The sequence below is a fragment of the Mus musculus genome, chromosome 12 (assembly GCF_000001635.26).
Source record: "Mus musculus strain C57BL/6J chromosome 12, GRCm38.p6 C57BL/6J".
Classification (NCBI taxonomy): Eukaryota; Metazoa; Chordata; class Mammalia; order Rodentia; family Muridae; genus Mus; species Mus musculus.
The window spans coordinates 8987631-9009641 of record NC_000078.6 but is presented as its reverse complement, the minus strand read 5'-3'; the positions used below and the strand labels follow the sequence as shown (position 1 = coordinate 9009641).

The window sequence follows — 22011 nt, the reverse complement described above, 5'->3', positions numbered from 1 at the left end:
CAAAATTGCTTTTAAGAATATCTTTTTGATTAAGATACAGATCAATTTAATTTTACTGCCTAAACACATGGGTAAGTGTTGGTCCCGAGAAGATCGAGGGACAGAAGAATCCAGAGCAGAAAAGCTAACGGGTGTGGTTCCCTCTAGAGAGGCCTGGGCCGTGCTCTCTGGGATGTCCTGTCGCTCTCTCTTTAGTACCTCTCTTGCTCTCTTAACTCTCATGCTTAAATTCTTTATTAAAAGCGTTTTATTAAAATGTTTTAATAAAAAATTAACTCTTTCAAAAGCATCAGCTGATGGAGCTGAAAATTAACGAGAAAATGAAATGGGCAGAAGGAAAAGGCAGTCACGATGTGTGTGAGGGGACCTGGGTACGGAAAGGGTGCAGATTAGTCAGTGGCCTGGAGTGTAAGAGAGGTGAGGCAAGCATATTCTAGTCACATAAGCACAGGAGAATGAAGAGACAAGGCTATTTCAAACAGACAGCAATAAACCTGGTGATTTTCTTTATGTTTCTTTGAATTTTGATAAGAGAAAATGAAATCAGGACTATTTATTGAGTGTCATGATTCCATGCTGGTGGGCTCAGTTTTGGTTTCAGATCAGGTCTGAACCATGGTCCAAGTTGGCCTGGAAGGCCCTAGATGGCCCAGGCTGGCCTCTCCCCACTCTGCCTCTCATACCCTGAGATTACAAGCACGTGACTGTCTGGCCAGCTATGAGTCTATCTGTTAAAAGAATAAGTAAGTACCTAGGAAGTACCTTTTAGAGAGAGCAAAGGTATTACTCCCACTTTGAACCAAATATTTTTAAACCCCACAGAAATTTTAAACTTATTTTCACAAATGTATGCAGCAATCCCACTACATTTCTCAAAGAAAAGGGGAGGGATATTGGGTTTTGAATTTGGCTTATTATTTATAGACTGTTAACACTTATCCCTTGTCTGTACCTCAGGATCCAAGTTTCTGAAAACATACATTCTCGTCTTCTCCATCATTGCAAACAAATCAGGATTGTCCTTGGCCCACTTCATATCCCAGACGTCTTTGCGCTCCAGTTTTAGCAACTCGCCAACGACCTGCTGCCCTGTACTGTCGGTCACCCGAGTGTCCAAGTCAAAGAAAGTCAAGACTCCAGCGATGTCGATGATAGCAAGACGACTACAAGTCATGGGATTGGGGAGGGAAAAATTATAAAATACTTTCAGTGGTCTTGAAGTCAAACTGCCTACAGCCCTTATTCAAGACACCTTCATGAGAAACCTGGAATATGGGGGAAATTACTTTAAAACGTTTTAAACAAATTTAACAGAAGATAGAAACTATTCCTTGTTTTGCTACTTTATAAGAAAAATGTGACCCAAATCAGGTAGTATCAAGATATGAAGTAGTTAATGTTAAGTTTCAAGAGTAAAAATAAAAACCGTGCCAGGGTTTCCATTTCAACAAGTTCACCCCTCAGCACATTACTGCACAAATCCAACCATCCCGACGTAAGCCTAACGCCCAGGAGAAGTCTCCAGCTTACCTGGAGTTGCAGTTCAGAGATAACTGGCAGGCACGGCAATCCAGGGAATACTTTTGAATCAGAGCAACATTAGGAAAGCTGTACCTCTGAATGACGCCAGATTCACGCCCCTGTGGAAAGGACCTTTGGTTACTGTAGCATATTTACCATAAAAGCATCAAGCTGTATACAGGTCTCTCTATATGCCCATGTTCTTAAAACCAGAGTGATACTGACCTAGCAAGTGCCCCCAGTTCTGCTGTTGCTAAGTCTATGTTTATCTCCCAACTTGAGTCTTTTAACAGCAGTTGTAGGTGGTTTAATTTTTCCTCATAGAATATTCAAGAAGGAAGTCAGGACGAAGATCTAGGTCTTTGTAATACACTGGTTCTTATCTGACAAGAAAGAAACCTCTAAGGCTGCTTATAATTTAGGTTAATATTCAGAGTAGCCTAAAGGCTACCAAAGTACCTACTCAATTACATGCCACAGATACGAAATGGAAGGTCACGGTATGAATCAGCCATTCCTGGAGCCTAGCCCTCCATCCCACAACTTTAACCTAGAGCATCAGCTTCCAGCAAGAAGAAAAATCACCTAGAAGCAGCAATACCTTGAGTATTATCTAAAAACTGACACAGGGTGTTTATACATTTCCTGGACAGGCATGACAATGTACGATCAGCAGCAGATGCAGCAGAGAAGCAGGGGCTATGACGAGCTTTCAAACTCTTCTGCACTTGAGCCATGTGGGGCAATGGGCAAGAGAGGGAGGGCTATATAGTTCCTCTTTTCCTGCCCTTTTTAGCCAGAGAGCAAGGATCCCTCAGTGTGATGCTCAAGCACAGCCTATCAGGAAAGCAGGAAAGCCATAGGATACAGGCTCCTTAAGAGCCTTTCCCCACAAACTGAGCTGACTGCTAGAGAACTCAGCAGGGAACAGGGCAGCCTCTGCTGGTGCAACGCAAACACACTGCTCAATCAGCGACTTTTGAAGTTCATGTTTTCAAACGTCAGAGCTCAAAAAAAAAACAGGATACCACTGCTTCTGTTTTTAAATGTTAGCAAAATATTGCCAGGACTCCTCAACTTCACTGGCTGGAAAATACACCGGTTCATTCTAACTTTTATGACTGTGTCTCTTCTCGGCTGACCATCGCCCTGCTGGTTTTATAAGTCGTTACTATTTTTGCAGATGATTAATAATATGTGCACAAGCTTCAGAACGTCCTCATTTCTTCAGATTTAGAGAAACACAGGACATCCACAAGATGATAGTCTAAATCCAAAATGCTTGATTTACCCTTGCTCTGTAACTTAAACAATTACTATTCATAAAATGAATTTATTTCAACTTACCACAATCAATGTCTTATCAGATGCAGTAATGGCACAAATTGGATCCCTTGTACCCTAAAATTAACCGATCATTTTATGTAATATTTATTGAATAACAAAGGACATCCAAAACTCATATGCAATTATTAAAACATATAGTAATACATTTGCCAATATAACAATTTTATTTACTAAGCACCTACTATGTGTCAATCACTAAAGTAAATACTAATGCTACTTCAATGAAATCTTGATCTCCAAGAGATTACTTAAAAGCATCTTCCAAAGACTATAAATTAAACATCTAACTATAAATACTCTATTAAAAGAGATACAAGTGGATTATAGAAACACATAGGGAGAAGTAGATGGGGAAACACCTAAGCTTAGCTATTAGAGCTGTGCTCAGGGGTAAGCACGTGACACCAGAAGGGTAAATAGGAGAGTCCTGCAACCACCAGGATCTAATGACGAGCATCGTGCTTAGCAAGAAAAGCCAGGCACCATAGTTCCTTATATCTAACAAACCAGTCAGCCAGAAGTCACTGTTCTCTCTGGAGAACTACAGGGGCAGACTGATCTCTCAGCTGAGGAGCATGAGAGAGGGAAGAGCATGGAGAAAGTTCCTTACGTGGTAAAATTATTAACATTTCCGTCAGCACAGCTCACAGACAGCTGTGGCCCAAGAGAGCTGTAAATGCAGCCCGAAAGTCACAAAGCCATAAACTTAGAACATTTTAAACTTGGGACTGCAAAGACTGCTGAGAAGGTAAGTGCCTGCTGCCCAAGCCGGAGGCCCTGAGTTGGGTCCCGAGCCACCATGTAAAAAGCAGATGTGACAGTGTTTAAGGAATTGTAAAGTGGTGCCCTATTTACTAGACCCACATTCTTGATCGAGTCCCTAATAAAATTACGTTTCCTTATCTTCAGACAGTAACGCTGACGAAAATCAAACCACCTACTTGAATGGCTTTACTGTAATCAAACACCCCATCCACAGATCCGGAAGGGACATCATCAACGTGATAAATTCTGTTAGAAAGAGCAAACCACAAGCGTGAAGAAAGGGAGGGTTATATTGCTTCATGATCTCTACAACTAAGGACTGAACGACTACAGTGAACATTCTTATCTAACAGGAAAACCCTGATTTTTTTTTTTTAAAGAGTTCTTGATATGGCTGAATCTCACAAAAGGAGAAACTACCCAGCGAAGATTTAGAGCTATATAAGTCATCTGTTCAACAAAGCCATCCCCACTGTGAACAACCAAGCTATGCAGTCCCAATAAAATCCATTAAGCTGTGAGATTTTTGCCTGACTGCTGATCAAGAGTAACTGTCCGTTTATTAATTTATTTGCTTGCTTGTTTGCTTGCTTGCTTGCTTATAGTCTCTCTCTAAGTAGCCTTGGTATGTCTCAAACTCAGAATCCTCCAGCCTTATCCTCCTGTCCACTACAACTTCAGGATTGTGAAGTAATAACTTCATACAGAACTTCCTGTTGTTTACCAAACACATTTACACATCTTCATGTTGAAGCTTACTTCAGGAGTCCCTTTGTCCTCATGTGTCTGAATGGCAGAGTCCTCTTTATGCCCACTTACCAGAACCACTCCAATGTAGACTCCTGGAATCCAAGTCTTTGGAAAGAAGCCACATGCCCAGTTCACCTCTCCCTAAAGCCCTCCTCCATGCCTGTGTGTAAGGACAAGCATCTCCATGCCTGTGTGTAAGGGCAAGCATCTCCATGCCTGTGTGTAAGGGCAAGCATCTCCATGCCTGTGTGTAAGGGCAAGCATCTCTATGCCTGTGTGTAAGGGCAAGCATCTCCATGCCTGTGTGTAAGGGCAAGCATCTCCATGCCTGTGTGTAAGGGCAAGCATCTCCATGCCTGTGTGTAAGGGCAAGCACCTCCATGCCTGTGTGTAAGGACAAGCATCTCCATGCCTGTGTGTAAGGGCAAGCATCTCTATGCCTGTGTGTAAGGGCAAGCATCTCCATGCCTGTGTGTAAGGGCAAGCATCTCTATGCCTGTGTGTAAGGACAAGCATCTACTTCTGATTGATGCTAGGGTCACCTCCTAGAAAGACCCCGATACAACTAACCTATGGGAATGAGGCTTCAGTAAGATACTCATTTTTTAACTGAATGACAGTAATTTCAGTGTACCACTACTATGTGGAGTAGGTCACACAGCTATTTCCTAACCAAATAAATCCTCACAGATTTCCAGTCTTTATCAATATCAAAAAAAAAATCTGTTTTGTTTACACCATGCCAACTTTCTTTTACTTTGATAAATTTAAATAGATCCTTTTAAAAGATATTCAAATTAAACAAAAGTACTTCTATTATGAGCCTGTTGTGGTGGCACACGCCTTTAATCCCAGCACTCAGGAGGCAGAGGCAGGCGGATTTCTGAGTTCGAGGCCAGCCTGGTCTACAGAGTGAGTTCCAGGACAGCCAGGGCTATACAGAGAAACCCTGAAACCCTGTCTCAGAAAACCAAAAAAAAAAAAAAAAAAAAAAAAAAAAAAAAGGACTTCTATTAATCAAGGCAATGTATATTTCTCAAGAATGGCAATAGATAATTAACTATGTCTGGATCCAATACGGTATAGTTGCTTATTAAATATATATCAAAAAACATACCTTTCTCTTCCTTCTTTTCGAGACCGTGTGATCTGATTAATTTCCAGTGCTGTGAGCTTCTTTGCCACACGATATTGCCAGGTATAAAATGCTTCTTTTGAAGCTGCTATCACATGGGTTTTGGTCATTGCAACAAATAATGGTACTATTAAAAGGAACAGAAAGACAGCTAAGCTATAGTTACACAGAAACAACTTCACACCACTGAGCCCAACTCCTCATTTTAGAAATAATAAACCCAGTCTTGAAATATGCACAGACAGTCTCTCAAATCAGGCAAGAATCTAAAGTTACTAGGATCACACAAAAAATATTAAGTAAAATGGATCTGCGATGTACAAGGATCAAGAGCTAAAACCCCAGGCCTTTTTAAAGAGTCCTTACGAGTATAGGGGTCAGTGGAAGCGCATTTGCTCCGCGTGGGAGAAGTCACTCAATCCTCAGTGTCACGGAAAGAAAGAGGAGCAGCCTTTTAAGTAGTCTATTACTTTATGTGCATGAGTGTTTTTCCTGCATATGTGTCTATGTGAAGGTGTTAGATCCTCTCGAGTTAGAACCACATAATTGCTGGGAATTGAACCCAGGTCCTCTGAAAGAGCAGCCAACACTCTTAACCACGGAGCCATCTCTCCAGCCCCAGAAGTAAATCTTTGTGAGTCAGGGTTAGGCAACAGTTGATGCCTTAGGCATGACACCAAAAATGATGTAACAAAAATAAAGAAATTGAATCTTATAAGGAATTAATGGTTATAAACATACATATAAGACTGTCCAAAAAAATATTTAACAAAAGAAAAACTTTTAAGAAGGCAAAGAATCTAAGTGAACACTTCTCCAATAAGACACACAAATACTCATGAAAACATAACCAGCATCATTAGCCACCAAAACCTGGTGTGTCACATGATCCTCACTGAACATGGAAGCTACAACTGGCGTGTCACATGATCCTCACTGAACATGGAAGCTACCTGGCATGTCACATGATCCTCACTAGCATAGCTAGAATTTTAAAAAGTAAGGCAAGAATTGATCAGGGCATAGAGAAAAAAATGAAAATGTAAAATACTCTAAAAGAACCTTCCAAAGTTTCTCAAAATGTTGACTACAGAGTTACACATTACCTAGCAATTCTGCTCCACGGTGTATGTCTAAGAGAAGCAAACACACACACACAAATTTACAGTCAGGTGCTCAAAACAGTGTTCCACATAGACCCAACATGTGGAAACAACTCAGATATCCACCAGCTGTTGAACCCAATCTCTTTCTCCCCTCCTCAGTACCAATTACAGCCAGATCTAAACATTTATCTTTTTGTTCTTGCTCTCATTTGTACTGCATTTCCACTTCACTTAGCAAACGAGAAGACACAGCCCAAGTGTCATGCTGCTAGGCAGACATGTCACTGACCACCTCTTGGGTATGCTTTTGTGAAGCAAAGCGCCTCAGCAACTCCAACAGTGGATTAAAAGATGGGAGACTAAACAGTAAAATAATCACCTAAACTCATAGAATAATACTAAGATAAAGTTAAATATGCAAACAAAATATATGAAAGCAAAGCAGCTCTCTGTAAGGGGCATTACTCTCTTTTCTGAGCTCATGAATAATCAAACACTGTGAACTGTTTCTGCTTATACTGCAAAGCAATGAGGCCAGTGTTGGACGTTTGTCACACAACTAGCCAGGGGCATGTTTTGGCAGCAGGACACTTAGAAACTGAACAGTAGACGCTCCCCCTGGCAGCGTACTATTAACTGAGTAGATTGACAACTCAGGAACTCAAACTCAATAAAGTTGTGTCGGATTTTTTTTTTTTTTTTTTTTTTTTTTTAATTTCAGGCTTTCAAAGTTTTTCTGTTCAAAGCAAATCATATACTATTAGTGACCTCTAGAGGGAGCACGAAGCTTTCATTGCCTTGCACAAAATCAAAGCCTGGTGAAATGGCAGCCAAACCTCCAGAGGGTGCTAAAGCCAGCCAGGTTGTCTTCTCACTGACTTTACTAAATCTAATAAATATTTAGTAAATTCACCATGAATATTTCAATTCTGGTAATTGCACTCTAATTGGTTTGAGGTTCACCAACCTTTACTGCTTCCTGGTAAAATATGACATTTCCAAAGCATATTTCTCAACCAGTGTTTAATTACAATTATGAGTTACATTCATGTCCTTTTATTCTTTTTTTTCCATACAATTTATTCTGATCACACTTTCCACTCCCCCATGTTCTTTATTCTTAATACTTCATGAATATGAGAATTTATTGCTATCCTGATTAATTCAAAATTAAAATGTTACTGGTTCAAAAGACAAGTCGGGCTTCTTGGATTCAAATTGCAAACACTTCATAATTATGATGTTAACAATTATGTTTCTCTCTCTGAACCTCAGTTTACCTGCCAATTGAAAATAACAATATCAGCTCTATAGAACTGTTTTAAGGATTAAAAGAGAAAATAAAGGATAACACGGTACATGCTTAGTAATTTTAAATGCTTAATAATTTTAAATACATGCAAGCACTCTTGTAAACACATTATATGCATTAACTCACAGCCACTGTATAAGGCGGACAGTGCTATCATTAGTTATCAGTTTAAAAAAAACTACCTGGTTATGAAGCAATTATAACTTATCTATGTTATACAGCTAGACAGTGGGCAAGTGGGACTTAAACTCAGGTCCTCTACGGCTCTTGAATCTGTGCTCAGAATCGCTGAAGTAGAATGGCCCTCAATAAACATCAGGACCCATTAGGCATGGTAGGTATCACTGTTTTTATTTTCATTTTCTATATGAATTTTTATAATGTAAAATACTCAGAATAAATATAAATATATATCAGAAAATACTTTCAATTAATGTACTAGCACTCTCGATAAATTCAAATGGGAACATAATGCCATCGTATAAATTCTGATAGACTTTCATTAAAAGATGAATTAAAGTCCAACTAAATGTATAAGTAAATGAAGATGAGGTCGCCAATCACAGTTTGATAGGAGGGCTCTATTGGTAAAGGTAATACACAGTTTGAGCACAGGACATGAAGAAGCCCATTGGTAATGACCAGGAAGCCTCTTTGCTCCTACAAGCTTTCACAGGACTAGAAGGTGCTGCTGTACCTTGTAGTTGCTGCTGAGGGAGAGGCATGGACAGCCTCACCCAGCTGTGAACCCGTGAGCTACACTAATGATTGGCATGTACCCATGATGTAACAGCGACACAGATGGTAGCAGGCTAACAAACTGCTGCTTGATCCACAGAGGAGCACTGGTACTAAAAATCTGGTTAGGAAGTCTGCAAACCTAGGGATAGACCTAATGTTATTATGCTACTAAATGGACATAACAACAAATTGTCCTCTGAATTCATACCCATAGAGCACTTCTCTTCATACTCATAAACTATGACAGCGCTCCATCGTTGGTTTCTCTGTGCAGTGAACAGAAATTCGCAACTAATCAAAATACAGAGAATAAGTGTTCATGGAGTCCTCAGCCACAAGAGATCATCAATTCAATCCCACACACCAGCCTTAGATGTGATCTCCATATAGTCCCGCCCCAAAGCTCAGGGACCATCAGAGAAGAGGTCAGAAAAGGACCAAAGTAAAACAGTGTCCTCTGGACATGGCAGGCCCGCTGCAGGCATGGCCTCACAGCAGCTGTGCTTGCCTAAGACCTGCTCAAGACCAAGCCAATCAACACTGTAGTGTGGGAGGGGGCGGGGCCCAGGACTCTGCATTCCTAAGGAATGATTGATGGTCGATGGCTTCTGTAGGAAGGAGAGTCAGGTATCTTAGTATGGTAGGTGAGCTACTCTACAGTGGACACCTTCACACCCAAGAGTATATGGACAGTACAAGTTGAACTCAGTAGGTTATTAAAACAAAACAGAAGGATAAAGTTGGAAGTGAGAAGTAGAAGTCATTGGGGCAAGGTGGGAGGTTAAACATGATCAAAATATTAATTAAAGTAGCATATTGAAAATGAAGGTAAACTTTGTTAAAGATTTATTTCTTTTTATGTATATGGGTATTTTGCCTGCATGTATGACTGTGCACCACGTACATACCTGGTGCACCTTGAGGCCAAAAAAGGACATCTGATCCCCTGGAACTGAATTAGACCCAAGTTCTCTAGAAGAGCATCCCATGTTCTTAACTGCTAAGCCATCTCTCCAGCCCCAAAGGAACATTTTAGGAGATAGAACTCCAAGTTTAGCAAGAGGCTCAGCCTCAATAAATTAAAGTAGAATGAGATTGAGGAAGACCTCCAACTTCAACTTCAGACCTCAACGTACATACACACGTGTGTGCCGACACATGTGAACATGCATATGCACAAACACACATACAACATACACATGCAACAAGTTTCAAACTAGGCAGAAAGATTAGTGCGGAGAGAATGTAAGAAACAATGCCTCCCTCAAATGAGCCTTAGCACTAATAGGCAGTCGTTAACAGCCAAGCCCAGATGTAAAATCATTTAAAACAATTTAGGAATTCACATTTAGGAAAAACCTGCTTGTAATATTTTAATGCTGAGGGCTGAATAAATTCCTGCATCCATAATGGTTTCCCTGCTTTGCCACTTATTCATTTCTTAGCACTTTAAAGAGCTGGAAAACTGGAATGCTGTCATCAAATTAGCCTTCTCAGAAATACATGGAAACCATCACTAGAAACCCACCAAAATGACTGCTGCACAGGCAGGCTGGTACTCTCGGGTACTCTGTGCCTTGTTCCCTCTCTCAGTGCTATCCTCTCCTTACATGCCACCTAAGGACATACTTAGAGGGATTTCCTTTGTTCTCAATTTTTGAGACAGCTATGTATTCCTAGCTGTCCTGGAACTCATCTGTAGACCAACCTGGACTCAAACTCAGAGAGTTCCACCTGCCTCTGCCTTCTGAGTGCTGGAATCAAAGGTGTGGGCCACCACTGCCTGGCACATTTCTTTTTAACTGCCTACTTATTTCTTTTTCTTTTTTAAGATTTATTTATTTTATGTATATGAGTACACTGTTGCTGTCTTCAGACCCACCAGAAGAGGGCATCGGATCCCATTTCAGATGGTTGTGAGCCACCATGTGGTTGCTGGGAATTGAACTCAGGACCTCTGGAAAAGCAGTCAGTGCTCTTAACCACTAAGTCATCTCTCCAGCCCCCAGCCCTGTATAGTTATTTCTTATAAGACATACTTATACACGCACATCCATTTATCCCAGTCACCAGCATGATACCTGGGGCACATGGCACTCAGCACAGAAGCAGTAAAGTGTTGCTCAACTGATTAACTAAACTTGATTTATTTATACATCCCATGAGGAATATCATAATCTCTTTATTTTCCCTAAGGACTGTTATAGTGTCTGAAATTATATATTTTTGATTTGCTAAAGAATCACTTTCAATTTAGATGACATGACATAAACACTGTCTATGCACTCAAGAAACATTTGTCGGGGCCAAGCACACTGTTGGGGATGGGGGACATGAAAGTCAGCTAGACATAGATCTTTAAGAAGTTAGACAATCACAGTCAGGAAAGTAGTAGTCACAGGCAGGGTGAGAAGGACTTAGGAGGAAGTATACTAAATCGATTATGGGGTTGGTGAGGTCACTCAGCGGTGAAGCACCTGGGCTGCACTTCCTTAGTTCAGTTCCCAGCCAACCACACTGTGGCTCACAACTGTCATAAAGGGATGTGATGTCCTGGCTCCACAGAAGAGCACCTAAAGAGGCCACAGAATGCCTCCTGCTGAGTACAGAATCCGTACTCTGTATAATGTAAAGTTTCTGTAGGTTTTTACAGAAACTGTCAAGCAGAAAGATAAAGAGCAAAAGCCCAAATCAGACATTCCAGATTAGCATCTCTCCTACAACTGGTGCTTTTGTTAGTTTCCCGACTCCATGAAAACTTCATGGGGATCTTAAAAGAGAACTGTCTGGGATATATATGAAACACAATGTTGAGTCTTCGTATCTGTTTGCTGTGGGCCAATGGATGAACTGTTGGTTAAAATTTCATCCAAGGAAACTAAACGTCAAAAAGTTTAAGACTCAAAAATACAAGTATTTATCATTTAACGAAGAGGAAGGATTTATGTTTAATTTTGTTTTAAAAAAATGGTCTACCTGGCATAAAAATTACTTTGAGTTTAACCCCAGGATATAGCAAATGACTCTACATTAAGACTTTTGGTGTTGAGAGAAAAAAACAACAATGTAAAGATTGGCAAAATTCACACCTTAAAGACATAATACTTTGATTCAGGGAAATGGCTCAGTAGGTAAGGACTCTTGCTATTGAGCACACACACAAAATAAAGGATGTAATACTTCTAGAAATAACAAATATACTCACATGACACATCTGTAATAATTATAAGCTATGCATTTTACTAACAGGGAATTTAGCATATGTATATATATGCATGTGTATATTATACATATAAATATGCACATGTGTATATAAACATACTTATGCAACAATGCATTAGACAAGAGGTTAAATATATCATTATATCACAATGAGTTACTAAAACCTAAACATGAGGCCATTACATCTTTAACAACCATTTGTTTTAACCAGACCTCAGCAAAATGCATTTAAGAGACATACCACTTTGTTTTTAGGATCAATCTTATTTTACGTGTATGAATGCTATGCTTGTATCTCTATATGCAGAGCACACGCATGCCTGGGATCCAGGAAAGTCAGAAGAGGCTGCTGAATCCCTACAACTGGAGCCCATTGTGAGCCACCATGTGAGTGCTGAGAATTGAACCAGGGTCCTCTCCAAGAGCAACAAATGCTCTTAGCCATTTAACTCTCTCTCCATTCCCAGTAACATGATTTTAAGATTCAATATCGAATCTGAAAGTAAATGAGTAGTTTATCGGAGTCAGAAAATAATACAGTGGGTTCTCAACTGTTTTGACTGAATTATGTTTGTCACCATTTCTAATATATGGCAGTACATTTTATAAGAGAGACATTAATTCTGGAAGCTGCAATGGCAGAAAATATTTTAATGGTTTTAAATAAGTTTCTTATAATAAGGCTTAAAAGTCCCCAGAGAGCCACTGTTATCTCTGTGGAGCAGAGGGAAGGGAGCAGCGAGAGTCACAAACGTCCTCAGAAAAAGAAGTGGGGGGTGTTTTAAGACTTTCTCTATTAATAGATTGGTTTCATTAGAAAGCACTGGAAAAAGCAAGCCTACCTTCTATGCAGCTAAGGAGTTTTTATGGGAGAGAAGTATTTACAAGCAGTTTATTAATAATAAAAGTGGTTTAAGAGCAAAATTCTTTCTACAACCCTGTTTATTACACACTAACCTTGCATTGCATGCCAATTCCTATACAATTATGTAGACAAATGGTGGCAATGTGGCAATTATGAAATTGTTGTGGATTTTAGACTCAATAGCCTCCCTTACAGGTTACTGTTTTAACCAGGATGCTTTCAGAGCGAAAGGAAGCATTGATAACCTATCATGAAAACAGGTATCGACTGGTACTACTGTGGCAACCAGGAAACATGGTCATTCTCATCTAGAAAATATCATTCTAATTAATACCTTTATCAGAGGTGGGAAAATATGTGATCCGGATGCACATTCATGTTTAGGTGTGTCCACTCATGAGTGCTCACAGAGGCCAAAGAAAGATGTTGGGTACTTCTTTCTACCATTATCCACCTTATTGTTTGAGACACCGCCTTTCACTGAACCTTAAGCTGTTTCAGCTAGGCAGTCTGGCCAGTGAGTTCCTGAGATTTACATATCTCAATCCCCCAATGCTGGGGTTACAGGCATGTGTGGTCAGGCCCAGACTTTGTGTGGGTGGTTGGGGATTTGAACCCATGCCCTCTCGCTTTAATATCAAACATTCCGACCCAATAAGTCATATAGCTCCAGCCTTTTGGGATTTTTATAGTTACTGTTATGAACAAAACCCCATCAGAAAGGAAATAAATATTAACATTTTCTTACCAAGATCAATGTATTTAGGGTCCAAGGGTGTGCCAATAGAATTGCAAAGGACAAGCACAAACTGTAAACAGATAAAAGAAAAAAAAAAGGAATATCAGAATTCTTCTAAGAATATCAGAGTTCTTGCTTGTGAACAGTAAGGACGTGTAATTCACATATCATGCTTATCTTTCTCAAGTATCACTAACCTGGAAATGACTGATAAAACTTCGGTACAAAGAAAAGCAGACGAGAGGAAAGATCATCTACAGCACTGACTATTACAAACCATGAGCTATAGCAAGGTCGCCGATTTCCCACTCTAACAAGCACCACAGTTTTAGAGTTTTAGGAGAGCACAAGGCAAGTGGTCCAGCCACTTCCATCATTTACACGTCTAAACGCCCAGATGCTATAGCACCTTAACACACACCTCCCCATCTATCCCAGCCACGCAGAAGCCAAAGTAGTTTGTTACCGTTGCACCAAATGTCTCCATTTCATTCTCCTCCTTTGAAGCAATATATGAATGGTATGAGAAATTCAGAAAAACGCAATTAATTCAGTAGCAATGGCTTATATCCAAACAATCATGAGTGATATTAAGAAAAACACAATATACATTTTACACTACACTGTTCTAAGTTGGAAATTTCATCTTAACTATTAGTTATTGAGACATGTACTGACAATACTGTTTTACTTAAACGTTTTCCTAACAAGCTCAGTAATTTAATATAAATTCTGTGTGTTAGCTATATATTTTCCTATCAATGCCTTAAATCTTGTTTAACTTTATAAAAGTAAACTTAGTGATAATAGACTAAATTCTTTCCATCTACTTAAAATAGGCTTACCTGCTGCCTTAGCATAACACAAAAAGGTGCTTTTAACTTTTCTGCTTAACAATCACATCAGTTTATAATTTCCAGAATCAAATAATGCACAGGATTTCTTTTAAAAAAATAAAATAATAAAATAAAAAACTGGCAAGCTCCTCGCTTCCTACTCCATAATGTAGTGGTTCTCAGCCCTTTAACACAGTTCCTCATGCTGTGGTGACCCCAACCATACATTTATTTTAATGGCTACTTCAGAACTAAAGTTTTGCTACTATTATGAATTGTAATGTAAGTATCTGATATGTGACCCTTGTGAGAGGGTTGTTCTACCCCCAAGGGGTCTTGACCCACAGGCTGAGAGCCACCGGTGGGTTGACAGCCACCGCTCTAATGCTTCCTTCTGTTACTTACGTCCCAACTCTAAGCAGCATGCTTTTAGTTTAATGGATGACGGTTGGGTCTTCCTTTCTAGTGTTTTTTGAGACAAGACTTCACCTTGTAACTGACGCTGGCCTTGAACCCTGACAACCTTCTGCTGCAGCTGCCACAGCCTCCTAAGTAGAATTACAGGCAGGAGCCACATGGACCACTTCCAGGTAGCACGTTCCCAGTGCTCCCGCTTGCTCTGTTCGGTCTCAGACATTACTCGTTGCTTTCCCACTGTGAACTGAAGGCCCTTCACTCTCTCCATCCTCCTTCCGAGTCCCCTGCGGCACGCTTCAATGACCATTTCTTTTTGCTTTGAACATAACTTTGGTAGGCGCTTCTGAAGTGTGAAGCCTCAGAGATCACACCACTTTAACCACACAAAGACTTTCACAGCGATCCCTCCACCATACTGTGACTTCTGTTTTAGGCACACTGTACTGTCTTTGTTAACATATGCAGGTTTCAGGGTTATGGTTTGGAATTTTTCTAAATGCTTCCACAATGTGGAAACATATTTATTACTAACTTGAATCTCCAACTCTGCCCCAACTAAGCATATCTTCTCTCAGGAGATCTGAGAGAAGGCAATGGACAGACTAAATGCACCCTGCTTTCTCTTGGGGCCTGTCCTCTCACTGGACTCCCCGGATATGCCTCTCAGTGGTCAGCTGCTACACTCTTCACCACAGGGCTGGGGCTTCTGGGGTTTCTCCTCTCTTGGTTTATTCCTATCTTGGGCCTTTATCATGAAATAACTCCCTAAGATAGGTAAGTTTGGGAGGAAAAGTGTTGGTGACCTTGCACATGTAAAAATTAAACTACAGTGGTAGTTTGTTTACGATGAGAAATTACAAAGACGATAATCTCATTGAAAAGTTTGCCAGGAAGATTGGACAATAAAGGGAAGGAAATAGTGAGGAACTAAAAAGACAAGGAAATGGCAAAAAGAGAAAATGAAAGCTTACGATTTGAACACTATTCACTTTGTAATTAGACAGAGAAGCATTTTCCCTGGGAATTTTGAGGGCAATTCTCCAAGCTGATGAGGAGCTGAATGCCACCCTAAGGTCTCATCTTATGAAATCTGCTTTCTCTTGAAAAGCAGTGGGTGAGGAGGGCATGGTGGGTTTGTGGGTTTGTTTTGTTGTGTTGTGTCAGTTTAATCCCCAGTGTTCTGAAGCTCACAATGACGTTCACAATGTGGAAACATTTTTAGTCACTGAGCTAGGTTTCTTCTCATGGAAAATCTCAAGGGAATTTTGCTTTTTTGTTCTCTTTCTCCCTCCCTCCCTCCCTCCCTCCCTCCCTCCTCCATCTGGAGTGTGCGTCTCTGTGTGTGCTCACACGTGGGGGTGCATGTCTGTGCACATGCATGTGGAAGTTGACTTCCTTGTCATGGCGCACTTTGTTTACTGAGACACGAGTGCTGGCTGATTCGGCCGCTCTGGCCAGTCGGTTTGCCCCAGGGACTTCCTCTCTGACCTCCCCAGTACAGAGAGTACAGGTGCACTGTACTGGCTCCCAGCTTCTATGTGTGTGTTGGGGATCCTATCTCCTTCCTCACGCTTGCAAAGCCTGGCTTACCCTCTGGGCCAGCCCCAAACCCCCAGACTCCATTTGCCTATTCACTCTTTAGTGAATAGTGTTCAAATCGTAAGCTTTCATTTTCTCTTTTTGCCATTTCCTTGTCTTTTTAGTTCCTCACTATTTCCTTCCCTTTATTGTCCAATCTCCCTGGCAAACTTTTCAATGAGATTATCGTCTTTGTAATTTCCAAATCTCTCCTTTTCTATACGTCCTTTTCTTGCTCTATGGGTGGAAGTCTCTGGCCTGTGTGAGAATAGACAATGACTGTTCTGAGACAATGGTGCTTTTGAACTGCTCTCCCTGGGCTGGAGCAATGGCCAGGAGCAGCTGCAGCTCTTTCAGAGGGCCAGGGTTCAGTTCCCAGCACCCACCCATAACACCATTTCCAGGGGTCCAGACACCTCTACTGGACTCTATTGGCACCGGCATGCTTGTGGTGCACAGACAAGCAGACACACATGCGTGCTGTCATGCACCTTTAATCCCAGCACTCAGGGACCAGCGACCTGAGGATCTCAAGGAGTTCGACACCAGGCTGGCCTACATAGTGAGTTCCATAAAAGACAAGTCTACTTAGAGAAATCCTGTCTCAAAAAAACAAAAGGCAAAAGAAAACAAAACAAACAAACAAACAAACAGACAACCAAATTACCTTAACTGCCCCTCCTAGCCTATGTCTCCCCAACTTCTAGTTCTTTTCTACTTGTGTTTATATTTGGCATTTCTTGCTACATTGGATGTTTCCCCAAACATCTGTGCTGCCTTTCTAACTGCTATGCTTAGGAACAAGATGCTGAAAGTCTATGTTACCTACTTCACCATCAGTGGGCCTCACCCACCATGAGCTTACTCTGAGGGGTTGGGTAGAGCTGTTTTAAGAGATTTTTGTATGTAGTCCTTTCTGCTGAGACTGCCCAACCTACTACCTCAGAGCCGCGAGCTCAGCTGCCTGTGCTCTGGGAACCACACAGGAGAAAAGGGAGGGACCCAGGAGGGTAGTGCGTAGAGGTTAATACCAATACCCGCCTGACTTTCAGCAGTCTGTCCCTGTCAGCCAGGCCTTCAGCAAAGAAACTCTTTTCCCTTTCCTTTCCTTTCCCTTCCCTTTCCCTTTCCCTTTTTCCCTTTCCCTTTTTTCCCTTTTCCCCTTTTATCCCTTTTCCCTTTCCTTTTCCTTTTCCTTTCCTTTCCTTTTTCCTTTCCTTTCCCCTTTCCTTTTTTTCCTTTCCTTTTTTTCCTTTCCTTTTTTCCTTTCCTCTTTTTTCCTTTCCTCTTTTTTCCTTTTCCTTTCCTCTTTTTTCCTTTTCCTTTTCCTTTTTTCCCTTCCCCTTCCCTTCTTCCCCTTCCCTTCTTCCCCTCTTCCCCTTCTTCCCCTCTTTCTTCCCCTTCTTCCCCTCTTCCTCCTCTTCCCCCTCTTCCCCTTCTTCCCCTCTTTCTTCCCCTTCTTCCCCTCTTCCTCCTCTTCCCCCTCTTCCCCTTCTTCCCCTCTTTCTTCCCCTTCTTCCCCTCTTCCTCCTCTTCCCCCTCTTCCCCCTCTTCCCCCTCTTCCCCTTCTACCCTCTTACCCCTCTTTCTTTCTTCCCCCTTCCCCCTTCCCCCCTTTTTCCTTTCCTTTCCTTTCCTTTCCTTTCCTTTCCTTTCCTTTCCTTTCCTTTCCTTTTCGGATCAAAGTCTGAGGCTTGTAATATGGCTCATCAAGTAAAGGGGCTTGCTGACAACCTGAGACCCGAGTTCAATCCTTGAAACCTACATAGTGGAAGGAGAGAGAACAGACTCCTGAAATGTGTCCTCTGACAGACACGTGTGTAATGTACCATGAGAGCACACACTCATTTTAAATAAATGTAAAACGATTTTTTTCTATAGCTCTAGTTATGGTTCTCAGGTTTTGTATTTTTATTGTTCATTTTTGAGATGACTATACTGACTATACGTCATTTCTCCCTTCCCTCCAAACCTTCCCATATACCCCTCCTTGCTTGCTTTCAAATTTCTGGCCTCTATTTTCATCAATTGTTATTTTATATATATTTGTTGGGGGGACACATACACAAATATGTGTGTATATACATATATTTATCTTACATGTATGGATGTTTTATCTACATGTATGTTTGTGCTTCATATACATGCAGTGCCCATAGAGCCCACAGGAGGATATTGGATCCCCTAGAAGTGAAGTTACAGGCGTTGTTAGCCACCGTGTAGGTGTTAAGAGTCAATGTAGTTCCTCTAGAACAGCAGCCAGTGCTCTTAACCACTGAGCCTTTTCTCCAGCCCTTATTTTTAAAAGTCTTACATGGTGACCAAACCTCAGTCTTGGCAGATGGCAGCAAGACCATTCCCTGTGGGCTCTGTCTAGAGGGAGACCTGGGAACTTGCTTGTTCCTGTGTCTCTTTTGTGGTTTTTGTCTGTTTTCTTGCTCACATCACCTCTGGTACTCGTAAACTGTCTTTCCTCAACCAGGCTCCCAACCTCCGCTCCTCCAGCACTCTGTAACAGTTGCCCCAGCCACAGTCCACCAACGCCCTTCTTAGTCTGCTGTCCTGGACTCCCCGGCTCACCTGCTCTCCGGTCCACCCACTGATTCCCTGACCTCTCTTTCCCCTTTGGGCCTGTAGCTTTTTTGAAAAATACCTGTGCTGCTGCTTCAGTTTGTTTCAGGAAAAAAAAAAACAAAGTCAAGTGGGGCTGTTCAAACAACCACCTTTAACAAAATCTCTGTTCATAACCCAGCCAAAAACACTGGTAGTCTTCTTTTCAAATACATACTTTTGTAATTTCTCAAATTGTTAGCATGCTTTTTAAAAAACACATTATTTATTAATATTTTGATTTTGTGCTCTGAGATTAATTTTTAAGGTGCTATATCTCTAAGTGAAAACAGATTTATCCAAGTCAAAAGCTACTCATGTAACTCCATCAGTATTTCTGCTAGGCACCAGATAACCATTTTTCGCTCATGACATACTTCAGAGGCAAAAAGCTTCAATGTGGAAGAAGTTAGCATGAACTTCCAATGTCTCACTGATAGGAAGAAAGAATCAGAGAATATAGAAACAAGCTCAGACAGACATCCAGGAGAGCCAATGTTCTGTCCCCTCCAGTGCCCGTGCTTGAGGAGGCCAGCAAATAGAGCCCCAGCTCTGCCCATTGCTAACAACACAGCAGCAGAAACTTCGGATACCAAAGGCTCCCTACCTGAGGGTGATTCTCATCAGCTTTTGTAGCCAAAATGCAGAAATCTCCACACGTGGTGATAGAAATGAGGCTCTTCACATATTTAACGTATTTCTCACTGTTTTTTGTGTCCCAGAACACAACACAGTATTCGGGACGATCGGGTCTGGTGTACGCATAAACCACTGTGTTGGAACAGTAGCCCCACTAGGGATGGAGACAGGGGAGGCACACACATGGGGAGGAAAAAAAAGATAGACTAGTTAGTTAGGGGAAGAAAAATCACATTATTTTTATTTTCAAAATAGTGTAACAGTTGCGGTTATCAGGGCTAAAAAAATAGATCCTATTGAAAAAAATCTAAACGTCATAATAAAAGACATTTTTAAAAGATCGTTCTACAAAAATAAACTTAGCTGTCTAATTTTTGTTAATTCGTAAAGGTTAAGCTTCAGGAGTAAAAATTTTCAATAGTTAATCCCTGCTTTGGGGTGGCCCAGAAAGGATCACCTGCTATCAAGCGTGAATTCTGTACCTCTGAGACAAAATTCAAAACAGATCCTGTCTTTTCCCTGATCCTGGGTTGTTGGGGTTTTTTTTCCCCCAGAATGTTTTTATCTCTCTACATCTTATCCAAAAAAAAATATAGAAGTCTCACCCCCAACACTTCCTGAGGAATAATCATGATCAGGTCTTTTGGCTACAACTGTTCACTGAACATCTGCATCACAGAACCCACTGGGAACAGAGCGTGTACACTCACGGCCTCCCTCTGTCTAGTATGCCAGGACACTCACGGAGTCTTGACTATGCTGTACTCACCGTCAGCACTATGTTAATGTTATCACTAAAAGGTCAGTCATGTTTGACTCTCATACCACCCACTAACATCAGCTTTGGCTTTCAAAGACTTTAGATTTACAAAAATGTTATAAAGACACGATGTTCCCAAACACCCCTCCTCCATTTCCCTGTCCTTAGCGTCATACATGACTATGACACATTTGTCACAACCTGGAACACTAGACTACACGCTCATCACTAGCTTTGCCCTAATGTCCTCTGAGATCCCAGAATCTCACGGAAGCTACATTATCTTCTGCTGTCATTTCTCCCCCGGCTCCTTTGTGCTGTCATGGTTTCTCAGTCCGCTGCATTTGATCTCAGCAAGGAAAGAGGCTTATTTAAGCCAGTCCCTTCGGTTTGGATCTGTGTGGTATTTCCCGTGCTTACATAGTTACTGGCGTGTAGAGAGATGCCACTCAACTGAAGTGCTCCCCTTATGCATATGAAGGGTCTCTGACCTCCACGTGACATCACGGAGGATGTCAACCCTCTTCGCATGGCCAGAGTGCAGTTTGCCAGCTTTGCCACTGGAAAGCTCCCCTTTTTCTCTCTTTCCAAGCTAGAAGGATGAGAGACTCCACCTCCTAGAGAGGCAGCATGTAATTTGGAATACTTCTGTAAGAAAGATCTCTTTATTTCCTTCCATTTATTTTTACTCAAATATACATCCATATCTACTCAGATGCTCTCCTTTTATAATGCGCTATCATTGAAAGCTACGTTGCTTCTTTTTATTTCTCACATACACTGACCACAGTCCAATTCTGGCTGCTGTAAGCTATAGTGGGCTGTCTACAATGTCATCCTTTTCCATCAGAACACTCCTGGTTGCCTACCACTGTAAGATGCTCCGTGCATATCTTACATTTTCTCTATCCTAGTTCTAGAACCAGCCATTTCTCCAAGGTGTTTTGACCTTTAAACATTAAATACATAAGAGCAGGTCCCCCTCCCCCCCCCCTCTGCTATGCTGTGCTATGCAATACATAAAAGCAGGTCCCCTTCCCTCTTCTCTCCCACTCTCGTATGCTGTGCTATGCTGAGATGTGTGTGCTGTGTACTGTGTGTTGCACTGTGCCGTGATCAACCCCAGGGCCTTATGCATAGGCTCCACCTCTAAACCGCATTCTAACCTCTGAACCCTTGGGTTGTTTCAGTAAACTCTCATTATATTTTGCAGGTTGCTCTCAAACTCACAACCCCTCTGCCTTCATCTCCCAGGAGATGATAATATAGGCATGAGCCACTACTCCTAGATTGCATAATACTTTTCATAAAATAAATGACCCCAAGCTTGTTTTAGATCAATCGTCTACTGTTTATCTCATTTTCCTCCTCTGACCCACTCAGCCCTTCTCCCTTGCTCAGGCCTTGCGGGGAGGAGCGTGATTCCTGTGAACTCCATCCCATGGGCTGCTCTGCTCTGTGGTTCCTTTGAGGTTTGTCCATTAGAAGGCATAAGAAAGAGGAAGAAGAGGAACGTTTATTCCCTAATCCCCCTGCCTGGCAGCCTTGGCCTCCGCTCATGGGTTCCAGGAACACTGTTCCCCTGCCTTGCTCCGTGAGTCCAGGGCTGCTGATGGCATCTGGGATCTGCTAAGCCCCAGTGTCTGCTTTATCTCCTTTGCTCTTCCT

The 22011-nt window shown here is 41.5% G+C and overlaps 1 protein-coding gene across 3 annotated transcripts in view; it reads right to left on the bottom strand.

Moving 5' to 3' along the window:
• Positions 1–22011, bottom strand: part of Wdr35 (WD repeat domain 35) — a 54851-nt gene that overhangs the window by 19207 nt on the left and 13633 nt on the right. For 2 of the 3 annotated variants that reach the window (XM_006515232.3, NM_172470.3), the window contains 8 exons: positions 19552–19737; positions 13970–14002; positions 13513–13573; positions 5501–5645; positions 3810–3879; positions 2869–2922; positions 1531–1640; positions 953–1163 (listed from right to left, as the gene is read on the bottom strand). In XM_006515232.3, the coding sequence (XP_006515295.1) occupies positions 953–1163; positions 1531–1640; positions 2869–2922; positions 3810–3879; positions 5501–5645; positions 13513–13573; positions 13970–14002; positions 19552–19737 (870 nt within the window). The remainder of the gene's footprint in view (positions 1–952; positions 1164–1530; positions 1641–2868; positions 2923–3809; positions 3880–5500; positions 5646–13512; positions 13574–13969; positions 14003–19551; positions 19738–22011) is intronic. The other variant, NM_001159527.1, reaches the window with a different exon arrangement.